The 15783-nt window shown below is 32.5% G+C and overlaps 1 protein-coding gene and 1 long non-coding RNA gene across 5 annotated transcripts in view; one reads left to right on the plus strand and one right to left on the minus strand.

Moving 5' to 3' along the window:
* The window catches only part of LOC141585592 (uncharacterized), a 402245-nt gene that overhangs the window by 75247 nt on the left and 311215 nt on the right, over positions 1–15783 (plus strand). For 2 of the 4 annotated variants that reach the window (XR_012519135.1, XR_012519134.1), the window contains exon 4: positions 10005–10131. The exons of the other annotated variants lie outside the window; for them this stretch is intronic. This is a non-coding gene — a long non-coding RNA (uncharacterized LOC141585592). The remainder of the gene's footprint in view (positions 1–10004; positions 10132–15783) is intronic. 4 annotated transcript variants of the gene reach the window in all.
* The window catches only part of GPR149 (G protein-coupled receptor 149), an 80283-nt gene that overhangs the window by 61239 nt on the left and 3261 nt on the right, over positions 1–15783 (minus strand). Inside the window, exon 3 of the mRNA XM_003925013.3 lies at positions 10026–10474. Within this exon, the coding sequence (XP_003925062.1) occupies positions 10026–10474 (449 nt within the window). The remainder of the gene's footprint in view (positions 1–10025; positions 10475–15783) is intronic.

The raw sequence follows: 15783 nt of genomic DNA on the forward strand, positions 1-15783 counted from the left end.
GGTAAAAATACCATAAAAATAAAAAGCCATCTGACAAATGATAAAAATATTTGTAACATAGTATATAATGGATGAAGAACTAATATTTCTAATATGTAAACAACTCTTAAAAATTAGAAGATGAAGAAAAGGAAATTCCTATAAAAATAGGAAAAATACAACAACAATTTATAAAAGAGAAAAAGATAGAAGTCCCTTAAATATATAAAAACTATTCAAGCTCTAGGAACACTTTGAGAGTGAGGCTGGAAATACAGACAAGAGCCTTATCTCAGGATACTTATTCTATGGGCAATGAAGAACCACTGACGGATTTTAAGCAAAAGACTGAGACAACATTTAGTCACTGATTTAACTTGGAACAATGCAAAAAAAAAAAAAAAAAAAAAAGAAAGAAAAAGAAAAAACAAAACAAAAAAATGGATGAGAGAGAAATGAGTTATTCTGCACTTTCTGGTTTGTGTAATCAGAAAAATGGATTCATTTAATGCATGAAATGAAATGAAGAGATGGTCTGACTTAAGAAACAAAATGCCAGTGATCTGCATGGGGAATCATGAAGAGGTACACATTAAGTTAGGGAAAAAAGTTCCGATTGGGACATCATAAGTTTCGAGATGCTCTTTTGCCTACTAGGTATGTCACTGTAAATAGGCTATTTTAACTCTCTAGTTTTCTCATTTACAAAATGGGATAATAAAGAGTTGATGTGAGGATTAAATAATTCAACACATTAAGAGTACTTGGAATAGTGCCTGGCATCTAGAAAGACCAAGAATGTTAACATGTATTGCTAGTATCATCAGCAGCACTGTATTTAACATAGTAGCAGTTAACATGTATTGCCAGTATCATCAGTTAGTATTGCTAGTTATTATTAACAGTTAATATTTATTGCTAATATAATCAGCAGAGCTGTATGGATACTAGTATTGCTAGTGTCATCAGCAGCAGTGTGTGGAGCTGCCTGTGGTAAACCCAACAAACTCATTTAATTTTCAGGGGATTATTTTCAGTGCTTTTCTTCCATGGCCTCCGGGTTGATCTTTGAACTCTCTTTTCTTTTGGCTTCCTAGAAAGGAGACATATGCCCTGTTCTTCTTGTATCTTCTCATTCTTTTTGATATTGATTCTTCCTGTACCCATCTTTCACATGTTAATGAGTCCAGCATTATGTATCTGGAGGTTGGACATTAAAAATTTTTGAATCCTTAAAATGGTATAAACGTGTTATGGGTTTTCTGTGACAGATCCACAGCCAACATAATACTGAATGGGGAAAAGTTGAAAGCATTCCCTCTGAGAACTGGAACAAGACAAGGATGCCCACTCTCACCACTCCTCTTCAACACAGTACTGGAAGTCCTAGCCAGAGCAGTCAGACAAGAGAAAGAAAGAAAGGGCATTCAAATTGGTAAAGAGCAAGTCAAACTGTCATTAGTTGCTGACAATATGATCATTTACTTTGAAAACCCTAAAGACTCCTCCAGAAAGCTCCTAGAACTGATAAAAGAATTCAGCAAAGTTTCTGGATACAAGATTAATGTACACAAATCAATAGCTCTGCTATACACCAATAGCAGCCAAGCTGAGAATCAAATCAAGAACTCAACCCCTTTCACCTTAGCTGCAAAACCAATAAACTACCTAGAAGTGACAGACTTCTATAAGGAAAACTACAGCACATTGCTGAAAGAGATCGTAGATGACACAAACAAATGGAAACACATCCTTTGCTCATGTATGGGTAGAATTAATATTGTGAAAATGACAGTACTTTCAAAATAAATCTACCAAGTCAATGCAATTCTCATTAAAATACCACCATCAGTCCTTCACAGAGCTAGAAAAAACAATCCTAAAATTAATGTGGAACCAAAAAAGAACCCACATACCCAAAGCAAGACTAAGCAAAAAGAACAAATTTGAAAGCATTATATCTCCCAACTTCAAACTACATTAAAAGGCCACACCCAAATAACATGGTACTAGTATAAAAATAGGCAGAGAGACCAACGGAACAGAATAGAGAACCCAGAAGTAAAACAACAGTCAACTGATCTTTAACAAAGCAAACAAAAACGAAGTGGGGAAAGGACACCCTATTCAACAAATGGTGCTGGGATAATTGGCAAGCCACATGTAGAAGAAAGAAACTGGATCCTCATCTTTCACCTTATATAAAACTCAACTCAAGATTGGTCAAGACTTTAATCTAGGACCTGAAGCCATAAAGATTCTATAGAATAAAATTGGAAAAAGCCTTGTAGATATTGACTTAGGCAAAGGCTTAATGACCAAGAACTCAAAAGCAAATGCAACAAAAATAAAAATAAATAAATGGGACTTAAGTAAACTAAAAAGTTTCTGCACTATGAAAGAAATAATAAGCAGAGTTAACAGACAAGTCACAGAGTGAGAAAAAAATGTTCACAATCTATACATCTGAAAAAGGACTAATATGTAGAATCTACAAAGAATTTAAACAAGTCATTAAGGAAAAAACAATCCTATCAAAAAGTGGGCTAAGGATATGAATAGACAATTCTCAAAAGAAGATACACACATGACCAGATGCACATAGAAAAATGCTCAACATCACTAATCATCAGGGAAATGCACATCAAAACCACAATGCCATACCGCCTCACTTTTTCAAAGAATGGCCATGCTCATAAAATAAAAAAATAATAGATGTTGTCAGGGATGTGGTAAAAAGGTAACACTTTTACACTGTTGGTTGTAATGTAAACTAGTACAATCACTATAGAAAACAGTATGGAGATTCCTTGAAGAACTAAAAGTGACCTACTATTTGATCCAGCGATCCCACTAGTAGGTATCTACCAAGAGGAAAAGAAGTCATTATACAAAAAAGATACTTACACATGCATGTTTACTGCAGCAGAATTTGCAGTTGCAAAAATATGGTACCAGCCCAAATGTCCATCAATCAGAGATGATAAAAAAAATTGTGATATATATATATATACATACATACATACATATATATACACCATGGAATACTGCATAATAAGGAACAAAATAATGGCATTCACTGCAACCTGCATGGAATTAGAGACTATTATTCTAAATGAAGCAACTCAGGAATGAAAAATCAAACATTGTATGTTCTCATGCATATGTGGGAGTTAAGTTATGGGGGGTGATTAGGGATTAAAAACTACACATTGGTTACAGTGTACACTACTGGGATGATGGGTGCACCAGAATCTCAGAAATCATCACTAAAGAACTTATTCATATCACCAAACAACACCTGTTTCCTAAAAACCTATTGCAATAAAAAGAAAAGAAAAATATGTGTTTACGTACATCAGGAATCACATATAAAATGTCTATCACAGCATTATTCATAATATGCAAAGACTGAAACAAAAAATGGTAGAAATAGAAAATTACCATCACGTAATAATTGTTGCAGGCAGTATTCATCACTGAATTCTAAAGTTAGTGGGTAAATTGTGATATGAAGCATAATATCTTCATAGTCTCAAAATGTCTCTCCACAAGATGCATGAAAATTACAAGGGAGAAAATAGAAACTTTACATGGAGAAATGTGGCAGACACCAATTTTATGAAGTTATCAAAGTTCACATCACTATCATAAGATGTATCAACATCATGTACCTTTTAATATGAAGCACTAGAAAAGACAAACATCACTTTTGTGATACTCATGCCTTTAAGTTTATCATTTGAAAACATAAGACCATTACAAATTGAGGGGTATTCCAAAAACAAAACAAAATTGGCCAGTAGTCTTCAAAAGAGTCAACATCATGCAAGACAAAGAAAGACTAAGAAGCTGTTACAAATTGGAGGTAAGGAGAGGTAGAAACAAGTACAATATATTATCAGGGATTAGATCCAGAACCACAAAGAGGACAATTGGTAAAACTGAAATAAAATTTAGAGATTAGTTAATAATTTCTTGATAATGGCATTGCATAGTATAACATGTTTACATTAGTGGAAACTGAATTAAAGATATATTGAAACTCTGTACTGTGTTTTGCAACTGTTTTGTAGGTCATATAGTCACAATAAAAAGTTTAAAAAATATAGTTAGTTCCTAGACACTTGAGTTCAAGTAGAGGGTAGCCTAGAAGAGATTCAAGCCATAGCTGGGTCATTTCAGTACACATCTTTTAGGTTTTCTTAAGCCAGGAGAGTTTTATGATAAGAATAACAGAATTCTTAGCTAACAGGTAAATCGTATGATTTCACACAAGCTTTAATCCAATGCCAATTCCCTTGAATTTGTAGATAGTGAGCAGTTAGAGCTATTTCACTTATTGCGGCAAATGATGCATGCTGTGAGGATCACAAAATGTACTATGAAGTATCTGAAGTAGTTTAGAATAAAATTCCCCTAGGTTCAACTTTGAAGACTTTATATACTTGAGAACAAATTTATATTCATGAATGAGTTTTCAGCCACACTTCAAATAGCCACTCTAAACTATTGACACAAAGGGCTGGAACAATTAAATTGAGGTTAAAGTTAGGCTGTTAAGTGGTGAAAAGCAGAACACATGTAGTACATGCAACAGGACCATTTTTTTTTTTTTTGGGTCAAACGTAAAAATATATGCATGGAAAAGAGCCTGACATTTTATACAACAAAATATAAACAGTGGCTAACTCTGGATAGGTGGAAGTGAGTTTTTACTTTGCTGATCAGCAATGTTTAGATTTTCTACAATAATTATATGTTAGTTAATAATCATAAAAACAATGAAGTTAATACTTTCTGAAAAGCTAGGCAGTGTAGCAAATTCTCAAGTTTTTGAACAGTGAGTGATAAACTAACCACTTCAAAATGGATGCAGTTAAAAATAAAGTACATTCCAGATAATCATTTTTGTTAAGATGACCGGGTTAATGCTATAAATAGAAGGTTTTAAGTGGATTTTTTCTACTATGGTCTTTTCAGTTAAAATGTCAAAAATTACACAGAGACAAGTTTAAGCATCTGCATTTTAAGCTAATAATATCATAGAAAACAGCAATATATGTGTCTAATTTTTAAATAGTTTATTTTTTTTAAGTGAAAAGAAAAGATGCACAGTTTTTAGGAAGAGGAAAGAGATATGCATATTGGGTACTTCCTTCTAGCCTTTTACTTTATGGGTCATATATTCAATGGAAAGAATTAATTTTGCCCTGCTCTTTAAACTCATGCCCATTCTCCAGCAATTAGAATCTAAAGCAGTGCTTTAAAATTGTAAATGTGCATATTAGCCAACTGAAGGATTTTGATTCTATAGGTCTGAGGTGGGACCTTAGTTTTACACCGAAATCATCTGGACGCTTATTGGGAATGCAGAATCGTGGATCCCATCTCATAACTAATCAATCAAAATCTACATTTTAATAAGATACTCATTTGACTTGTATGTACATTAAAATTTGAGAGCTGTTACGTAAAGAACTCAAAATAGTCTAGCTGGCTTTTGGTTTCTGTAGTTTCCTATGATAATTACTTAAATAATAATACTGTAAAAATACTACAGAAACCAGTGCTGCCACTAAACTCTGTTAACAGCTGATACAACATAACTTTAGAAAACTATTTTTAGACAGTTAAAACATTTGCCTTAAAATGAAAATTAAATTTCCTTGATTCTCAGGTGACTTTAAAATTAGTTCTTGTTGGTTTTATTTGTCCCTTAAACTAAGTGGTTATGTAGCAAATTTAAACACAATTCCCTTCCACCCCTACCCCCTGCTTTGTCTATCATTTGAGAAGGAATATTTCAGAATCTGTTTTTTTGTTTGTTTGTTTTGTTTGTTTGTTTTGTTTTGAGACAGAGTCTCACTCTGTCACCGGGCGCCAGGCTGGAGTGCAGTGGCACAATCTTGGCTCACTGCAATCTCTGCCTCCCGGGTTCAGGCAATTCTCCTGCCTCAGCCTCCTGAGTAACTGGGACTACAGGTGCACACCACCACGCCCAGCTAATTTTTGTATTTTTAGTTGAGATGGAGTTTCACCATGTTGGTCAGGATGATCTTGATCTCTTGACCTCATGATCCACCCACCTTGGCCTCCCAAAGTGCTGGGATTACAGGCTTGAGCCACCGCGCCCGGCCCAGAATCTGTTTTTAAAACATCCTACTGGCAAAATGGAGGAACTTACACCTTATAAATCCTATAATGATAGGATTGTAAATAGATTAAAAGTTACAGCATATCTACGTTTTTCATTCACAGAAATAAATGAGTCAGTTTCTGCAACTCTAAAACAAAACATTAAAAGGAAAGAAAATGGAATTCAGGGTAATTTTATGAACTTAGTATTAAAAGATAAAATAGAGTGATCACCCACAAGCCAGTCAATTATTTTATAAGTCAAATTTTTTTATTCTTAGATGACAAATTTTGGGGTTCTAGAACATCATCATTTCATTTCAGAAAGAGTCATACCAGTGGCTATCACATTAAGACTTTCTAACAAAAAAACTCTAACATTTCTGACTATTCTTTCTGAACTTTTAAAATGGTAAACTGCTTAGATTTCTACTTACTAGGGGTTCAAAAGAAGCAGTTGTATGGCTAGGTTAAAATTGAATTTCAGTCTTATGAATACCTTCAATTCTTGTAAATTTTATTGGACCACATTTAAATCTACTGAAGCCATTCTGTTACTATCATTTCTACACCTTAACCTTGATGTGATGATATTCTCACTCCTACCAGGACTTCCAAGAAAATATACTGAGAATTTGTTAACATAAACTCTAATTTAAAAAAGCAAAATGTGCAAATAAAGGAGAGCTCACTAAATATATTCAAAATCAAATCTGCTTTTTTATTGCATTTTATGTTTTGGGGTACATGTGAAGAACATGCAAGATCGTTGCATAGGTACACACATGGCAGTGTGATTTGCTGCCTTCCTCCCCTTCACCTATATCTGACATTTCTCCCCATGCTATCTCTCCCCACCTCCCCACCACCGTCCCTCCCCCATTTCCCCCCAACAGACCCCAGTGTGTAGTGCTCCCCTCCCTGTGTCCATGTGTTCTCATTGTTCAACACCCACCTGTGAGTGAGAATATGCGGTGTTTGATTTTCTGCTCTTGTGTCAGTTTGCTGAGAATGATGGTTTCCAGGTTCATTCATGTCCCTACAAAGGACACGAACTCACCGTTTTTGATGGCTGCGTAATATTCCATGGTGTTTAGGTACCACATTTTCCCTGTCCAGTCTATCATCGATGGGCATTTGGGTTGGTTCCAGGTCTTTGCTATTGTAAACAGTGCCACTATGAACATTGGTGTGTATGTGTCCTTACAGTAGAATGATTTATAATCCTTTGGGTATATACCCAGTAATGGGATTGCTGGGTCAAATGGAATTTCTATTTCTAGGTCCTTAAGGAATCGCTTTTAAAAAAAATCCCAAGAAAACATACTATCAAATGCAGTACCATTAGACACTAACTGATAAATTGAGCCTAAATGTTTGAAAGTACAACCATAAAACAATCAAAAGAAGTAGTGTTTTTTCCAGAGTAACTACAGTGTCTACCACACAGTTTAATGCATCACAACATAAGATACATATGTTAACATTGCTTTGAGAGAAGAAAAGGTCACTGGGAAGAAAAAGATAAAAATGAAAATATTTTCTAAGTCATCATCTACTTCCACATATTATTTGCTGCTGAAGGATAGGGCAAGAATTAAAAGCTGTCTTTGATCTTAGGGAAAGTTCTCATAAGGTATTCGATCTTAAATGAGTTTTTGCTAACATTTTAAATTACAGTGTCAACATTTTAAACTTTGTGATTTAAAATGTTTCATAGGATTTTGTAAAACTTTTTTAACTTAAAATTTTGTATTTGTATTCAAGGCTAAACTTAATGACCACAGGTACTTTTATTAAGGGAATACTAAAAATGTCTGTCTGTGGTTTAAGAATTTCTTTCCATTGTTTTAAAGTTTATGATAATATTTTATTAAATTTAATTCATCTCTGGAAATATGAAGTTTTACCTTTCCAGAATATTCTATTATCTATCTTACCACTAATCATTATTTTTTGTAGTGACCATTTCAGAGAAGTTTCCTGAACAACTTGATAATCATAGTTGTTTAAATATCTATATTTAACAAGTCAGTTTTTATAATTGAAAGATACCTGAATTGATCAAAGTTTTGTACTTTACATAAATCATTTTAATTTTTGATTTAAAGAATATTGTGGGTAAGTTGTGGTTCATCATTCTCCCAGGACAATGTACTTATGTGCAAGCATTGTCTGATTCTTTCACATTTCTAGTTATAGTTATTTGACTCTACCTTCCAAACTATAATCAAGATTTTTAAATGAGGGCATTAAGTTGTGGTATATTAGGTAATAAGTTTCACTGTTTTGATGAAATAAATAAGAAAATTGACCTACTTAGTAATGTTAAATGAATAAAAGCAGGGCCCAGAAGACTATATACAGCATGATACCATCTTTAGAAGGCTCAAAATTAGCAAAACTAAACAATATAGTATGTTAGAAGTACATACATTTGTGATAAAAGAATACAACAAAAAATATGACTAAGATTCTGGATGTTTGTAATCCATAATGAGTAATCACGAGTATGATATAGTTGACTAGCACAGAAGGTAGTTACAAGTTACTGGGATGGCCAAACACACGCGTGCTTGCACGCGCGCACACACACACACACATACACACACTTGCTTCATCATAAATATTACTTAACAATTTGTAAGTGCAAGAAAACTAAGAGGTTTAGATTATTCAGGAAAAAATTGGAGATGAAATTGTCAGAATTCCCCTCGTAGCTAGGGAAACACATTTTTCTAAACATATGGAGAATTGTGTTCTTTGACCTCTGCTTTTTACTGTATTATTTAATTTATGGCAAATATTTAGTGATATTTTCCTTTGATTCATAATCTCTCAACAATATGCACAATTGTCTCTTCTTGTATTTTGTACACCTTATTTTACTATTCAACTCTCTTTTTAAACAATGATATTAGGAGACTATTCATTTTACTTAATGAGGATGAAGAAAATCTCAAATTATTGCTTGTATTTATAGTTGGTGTTATGTGATGATACTTTTGATCAATGAACACATTATTCCTAGCAGTGTGTTTCTAAAATCATGCTTTTGATTCTAGAGATTTGGTGCATGTAGATTCTGATTTCCATTAACTCATGTAGAAAAAAGACTCTTTTTTCCTAGGAAATCAATAGTGTGGAAAGCAAGGGCAACTTAATTATCACATATGTGAGCTTGGGGAAAGAAAAATCTCATATCAGTATCACACTGCGATTTCAATAAATAAGAAGGATCCCTCACCATTTTAAGAAGGCTGAAATCTAGGAAAAAATGAGAAATTCAAGTGCAAATTCTTTTAGCTTTATAAAATATTATAAAACCATTTTTCCATATTTAATGAGATGGAACATTCATAGGGACTTGCAAATGCTCACCAGAATGTATTCTGGAATAATTTTTTTTTTCTGTTGGATACTGGAGGGATTAGTTCTAGTAAGACTGATAGACAAGCTGCCTAATATACTTTCAACAGGACAATACTTCTCACTGCTAGTTGTATAAATATTTGCCTTTACTTAAAAAATAAAACTTCCCTTAGAGTCTTATGAGATACCTTTGGAATGGAGAGGGGAAAAATAAAACCTACAAATTTAATTAATTTGAACCATGAGTTCTGAGGAATCAAGTCTGAATGTGTGCAGGTTGCTTGAGGTTAAAAAAGAGTGTCCTACCCTTCTTAAGGAGGCTGTTTAACCCTTCCTATTATAAAATGTATAGATTTTAAAAGAAAATGTATATACCTGATTAAAATAATTAAAAAGTCCTTGAATAGACAATTAGTTGAGGCAAGTGAAGTTAATGTTTGACTTGATTGAATGAAATAAGCAACTGAAAGCATTTTTCATGACTATCATGTTTAGTATCACTTTTAATTTAACAGGAAGAACAACCTTTACTGTACCTGACGAGGGGTTCTTTCGGATTTACTCCTACACCACTCCCAGTCTGAAAGATCTGGTTTCTGACTCTCTTCATGAGACAGTCTTCTTTCTGGCCCTTCAAAAAAGGTAGTTTCTTCATAGTTAATATCATCTCCTGTTTTGTCAGGAAACACACTCTTTTTGTTGTTGGAATCCTGTTGAGCTTCTGTAATATCAGTATTTGTGCATTTGTTGATGCCTCTTTGTGTGGAGCTGTCCAGAGAGGGTGTGGTGCTGATTTCTACTTTTATAGCATTGAAGATGTTACGGTCGTCTTCCTGAGGGTCGTTTGTATTTTCACACTCAGAGTTCATCAGGTTGTGATAGAATATGGAATTTTCATCATCATCATAGTAATCTTCATGTGCTATTTTATAAATCCCATAACTTTTTTGGAATGACAGATTGAATTCAAAGCCTTTTCTCTTGACTGAGTAAAAATAAAAACAACAGTCATGGCTAGTAAGGTAGATAAAAACAACATTGGATATATATAGCAAATAAAAATAGAAAGTGCATTCAACCTGATTATTATAATTTTAAAACTATCTACACTTACTTCTTGTCAATTAGGCAAAGAAATTATGCCTCATAAAATTATCCTATCGCCCTATGTCTAATTTTTCTCATTTACAGAATGAGGGTCTTGAAATACATACAATCTTAAAAACTCTTTCAACCTCTAAAGAAGTCTTAAATAACAAAAACTTAGCCATACGTTAGAAAATTCTCAAATACATTGTTTTAGCTTTCCTTAGTCTACCAATTATTTTGTACATTTCCTTATATTTTAGGATAAGATATATTATACATTTTATTTTTCTAGAAATTAATTATTAAGTAGCCTTAATATTATGTGAGTTACTTAGCTATGAATACCACCAATAAATATAACTGCTTTAAATATTTTGTTATATAATTTTTTGGCATTTATAGGTCTATAAATGCATACAATAAAAATTAGACCATGCCACAAAACAGCTTTTACATTCTAAAAAATAACAATGTAAAATGATTTTAAAAATGGTAAAAAAAATTAGATGGATTAATAATTTTTGTAAACTGAAGCACTTTACAATGTCTGTAAAGCTGATTATTACAAGAATAGTTTAGCAGGAATGCATCAAACTTTTTATGATTTAAATCAGATGAAATATGATATACTAGATATAGTACTATTAGTTGATGGAGTGATGAAAAGACAGAATAACAAGTAAGACAGAATGCAATTTTTAGAATAGCAAGCTGACAGAAAGTGATACCATTTTTATGTGTGAATGTCACTAAATACTAGATAATTTTTATATATTAAGAATAAAGTTGTATCAAGGTGGTAGACAAGATATAATTTAATGTTTTTGCTTTCATCTCTCAAAACATGGTTTGTTTCAAACAAATTTTCTACTTTGATAGCTCTGTGTTTTATAGGGAGACATTTAGCTGTCTCTGGTAGAATATATATATATATATATATATATATAACTGTAAGCTTTCTATGTAAAAAATAAGTAAAATTTGATTCATTTTGCAACACACCTTTGTGTCACTCATATGCTGATTCTATTACTGAAATGTTTCTCAGAATCCAAGATTTATAAACCAATTCTGCTGACTGAAAAATAAAAATTATCAGTATCATTCATTGTTGTTTGAGCCAGAACACAAACAAGAAAAATTTTGATTCAAAGAAAATATAAAAGTAGCAACAGATGTTCATATTTTTTATACTGTCTCACTTATATTTTTACTGACCTTTTCTAGTAACGTAGTCAAGTAAAGTTAAGTTATGCTGTTTAACTTGTTTTAACAGTGTGTAAGGTGAAGGAACTAAAACGATGTTTAAATTATTGATGGGTTTCTATGAAAAAATATATAAAGTGATAAATTGTCAATTCAAGGTTATTAAGAAAACAAATGCTATTATAAAATCCCAATTTTGTAATATAACATGATAAAATTGATATCTATGACTATAATTTTATTAGTTGCATATTATAATTTCAAACATATAAAGCAAAAATGAGTAATGTTTTTGAAGGAGTGTGCAGAATGTGTTAATGGAGACTTCACCTCCGTATCACAAGGGACAAGAGGCAGTCCGAGGTAGGCTATGAAAATAAAGGAGGATTATCATAGAGACCATGAAGTGATAGAACAGTCTGAGTCCGTTTTGTTCATCCATTATGTCGTTTAAAACACCAGCAACCTTACATAGTAAAAAACTTATTGATTCTACTTTGCACTGGAAAAAACAAGGGCTGACAGAGGAAACCTACTGAAGATTACTTACAGGTAAAATGATATGAATTTAAAGCTAACTGTTTTCAGAATTAGAGTTATTTACCTGTATGTGAAATTGCTTTATTGCTAATCAGGCACATGAAAGAAATATGTTAATGGCAGCAGAATTACACAATGTGCTGTTTTTAAGTCAGAGGAAATGCATTAATTTATGAAGTATAATTAATGAAAGCGTTTCTTGTTAGTGGCTCCTCACTTATGGCAAATTCTGACTGAGGTAACTAATGTACCTGAGACAATTTGAGATAATAGGTTATAACCATATCACAGATTTGACCACGTTAAGATGAGAAGCTGGTTGTAAGGAGTGAATCCCTATAAAAATACATTAAAACAACATGGTTAATAATCAAAACTATGTTGAAGAAAATATGAGAATCAGAGTCAAAACGAATCATCTTTAAGTTCCTTGAGGGTTAACTAGGTCTTTTTTTTTTAAATGAAGCAAGGACACAAAGAAAAGTGTCAATTAGGTAACATTAATTATTGACGAAGGCAAATGGAAAAGTTCTTCCTCCATCTAAAGCAGGATTCTCGTCTCTACCCACTTATGAGGAGATTAGGGATTGTGTTGTCAATAATTCTAATTTTTCAGACAAACCAGATTCATAGATTTGATATAAAATATCCTGATCTTAAAGTTTCGCTCCATAATTTAAATCAGTTAAAAGTAACTATAAAAATTGGTTAAAAAACAGATCTTAGAACCAAACTCACCTCATGGGTTATGGGTTGGGAATTTCTGTTTCTTATTGAGCATGCAGCACAGTGCTAGACACATAGTGACTTTTTTCCTAATAAATATTTATTTATTTATTGTGTGAATGAATGAATGAATGAATAAAGCAATCTGTAAGAATCATGCTTGGTGTTACGTGAATGGTTTGTTAGGTTAGCCTTGACTCAGTGATGCTAGCTGAATAAAATATGATTTCGAAGAAAAGATATCTCTAAAATACTGATTTATTTATAAGAGGAAGGCCTTGACAGTGTTACAGTTCCTGACTCTTACTTTTATGTCACTAAAAAAATCACAGTTGAGATTTTTTAAAACTTTTTTTTTTTTGTATTTTATGTGTGTGCCCATGAAAGTCAGAGATCTTTCATTGATTAATAACTTATAAGAAACTTAAAAGGCATCAGAATATTGTCCAGAATCTTTTGAACTCTATACTAAACATCTGAAAAATAAATATAATATTTTTGTTCTAGCAAACAAAATTGTCATTCTTCCAAAATCCTCATTAAAGGGTGAATTAGCTCTAGTCTTCTGCTTTTAATCACATCTTGCCAATTACAATTTTAGATGTAATTACATCAACTTATAAAAACAAAGAATTCTTCAGAGTAATGTTACTTATCATATACTATGATTTTGTGAAAAAAAAACAAGACCTAAAATCTGTTTTTAAAAAATATAATGTATTCGACATTTAACTGTTTAAAAACCATGTAAGGCAAGCAAAATGAGTCTGAAAGCCATATCCAACAAATATATCTACCGCCTGAGACCTCTATGTTAAAATCATTTGGAAAAAAAAAATCACTTTTGAAACACTAATAGTACAGATCCTTGTTGGAAACAGAAGAGGATGATTATTTCTGCAAATTATTTTCTACTATTCACATTCATTTTCTGGTTGCATGTCTCTTAGTTCCCATTTAGTGAAGTTGATATGTATAATTATATTTACATCTTCAGAATTAACCTATGGTAAATGTAAGTTAGGAAAAAAAAATTATTTCCCTCGCTTCTGAAGTTCACTGATAAAGGATGTAGAGAGGGACAAAAAGTTATAGACAAAAAGTTTAAACATAAAACTGGAACCATCGAAGAATTAAGATACTCTAGCTGATCAACCACCTGGCCCACCTAAGCACGTGCTACCTTTGGGGATTTCAAATTCTATTGTGTTATACTAGCAGTAGGAAAATTGATGGTGTCTTTCCAGATGGTAGAAACACATCATTGTTATTATTAGAATTTTCCGATATCACAGCCTGGGTCATAAAGGCGAATGGAGCCATTTGAACTATAAGCATCTTAAACTAAAGTTTCTCACAATGTTGTATTTGTGAAGCCATGTTTCTTTTTTTACAAGCCTTCTTATTTCAAGTCCTTCTTGGAATTTGAAAATAAACACAAATAAAAGCAATGGTAATTTTAGAAAAAAATATTATTTTGGTCTTGAAAGATACAATTTTCATTTCAAACCTGTGATAAGTGTGTGACTTGATTCTGCTAGCCTGCTGTAAGATTCTTCTGTCTGTGCAGTACAGAAAGTAGAATATTTCATAGGTCATTTATAAGAATAAGTCTGTTGTTTGCTTTGTTTTCAGCTTTGAGATGGGTGGTCCCCACTTCTTAAAAATGACTGCCTTCAACCAGTTCACTAAGACTTTTCATTTTCACTGGCACTAGACTCACCCTCTCACAATTTTATATGTTATAAGAAAGGGCTGGCTTACTAGTTTAGTGGCAAAATGTTAAGATTTGTTAGAATGTTAGAGTTTTGAGGCTTGTGAATTGTTTCCTTTATATGTTTTATAAGTGGCCCGTAAAGGTTTATTATTAATTTTCTCAGTTACTGTTGCTCTGGATATTAATCTTTAGAGACACATCATTATTATAAGTTCTAAGGTTATTTTAAAGACAAATGCATCTGCCATCTACTACTTAATGACATTCCTAACTATAAAAAATTTCCCGTCATTTTAAAATATGTAGACATTCTAAATTTTAAAAGCCATCACTATGACATATGAAAAATGGACAGTTCGTGGCTGATTATATAATATAACTTCGTTGTTGAATTGATTGCAGAGTATACTTTGATATTCTCTAGATATTATAACCCTAAAATAGTCTGAGATGGACTGTTTTTATTTAACCTTCTCTGTTAAAGAATAATATACTTGTGGCTGGGTGCCGTGGCTCATGCCTGTAATCCCAGCACTTTGGGAGGCCAAGGTGGGTTGGTCACCTGAGGTCAGGATTTTGAGAGCAGCCTGGCCAACAGGTGAAACCCTGTCTCTAAATAATAATAATAATAATAATAATAATAATAATAATATACTTGGATACTCTGAAAAAAGGACAATTAATAGAACAGTTAATGCAGCATACACTAATGGATTCTCAGATTTATTAAGTAATAGAACATCCTGTAGTCTGTCTGGAATAATAAAATGATATTCTTTGTCTTCCTGGTAGAGTCATAATATACAGCTCATTCTTCAACTTTTCCTGTCTTAGAATATGGAAACAATTATACTGTAGAGAGCTTTGGAATTGACCATGCCTTCCACTCTCTTTCTAGGTATACTCTTCGGAACACAGAATCTCTTTTAAGTAAATAACTTGGTTAGATTCATACATGAACACAACAGTAACAAGCTGTCACTTCTGTCTTTTTTTGAAACTGAGGGTTTTGTTTG

This window comes from Saimiri boliviensis, chromosome 9 (assembly GCF_048565385.1).
Source record: "Saimiri boliviensis isolate mSaiBol1 chromosome 9, mSaiBol1.pri, whole genome shotgun sequence".
Lineage (NCBI taxonomy): Eukaryota > Metazoa > Chordata > Mammalia > Primates > Cebidae > Saimiri > Saimiri boliviensis.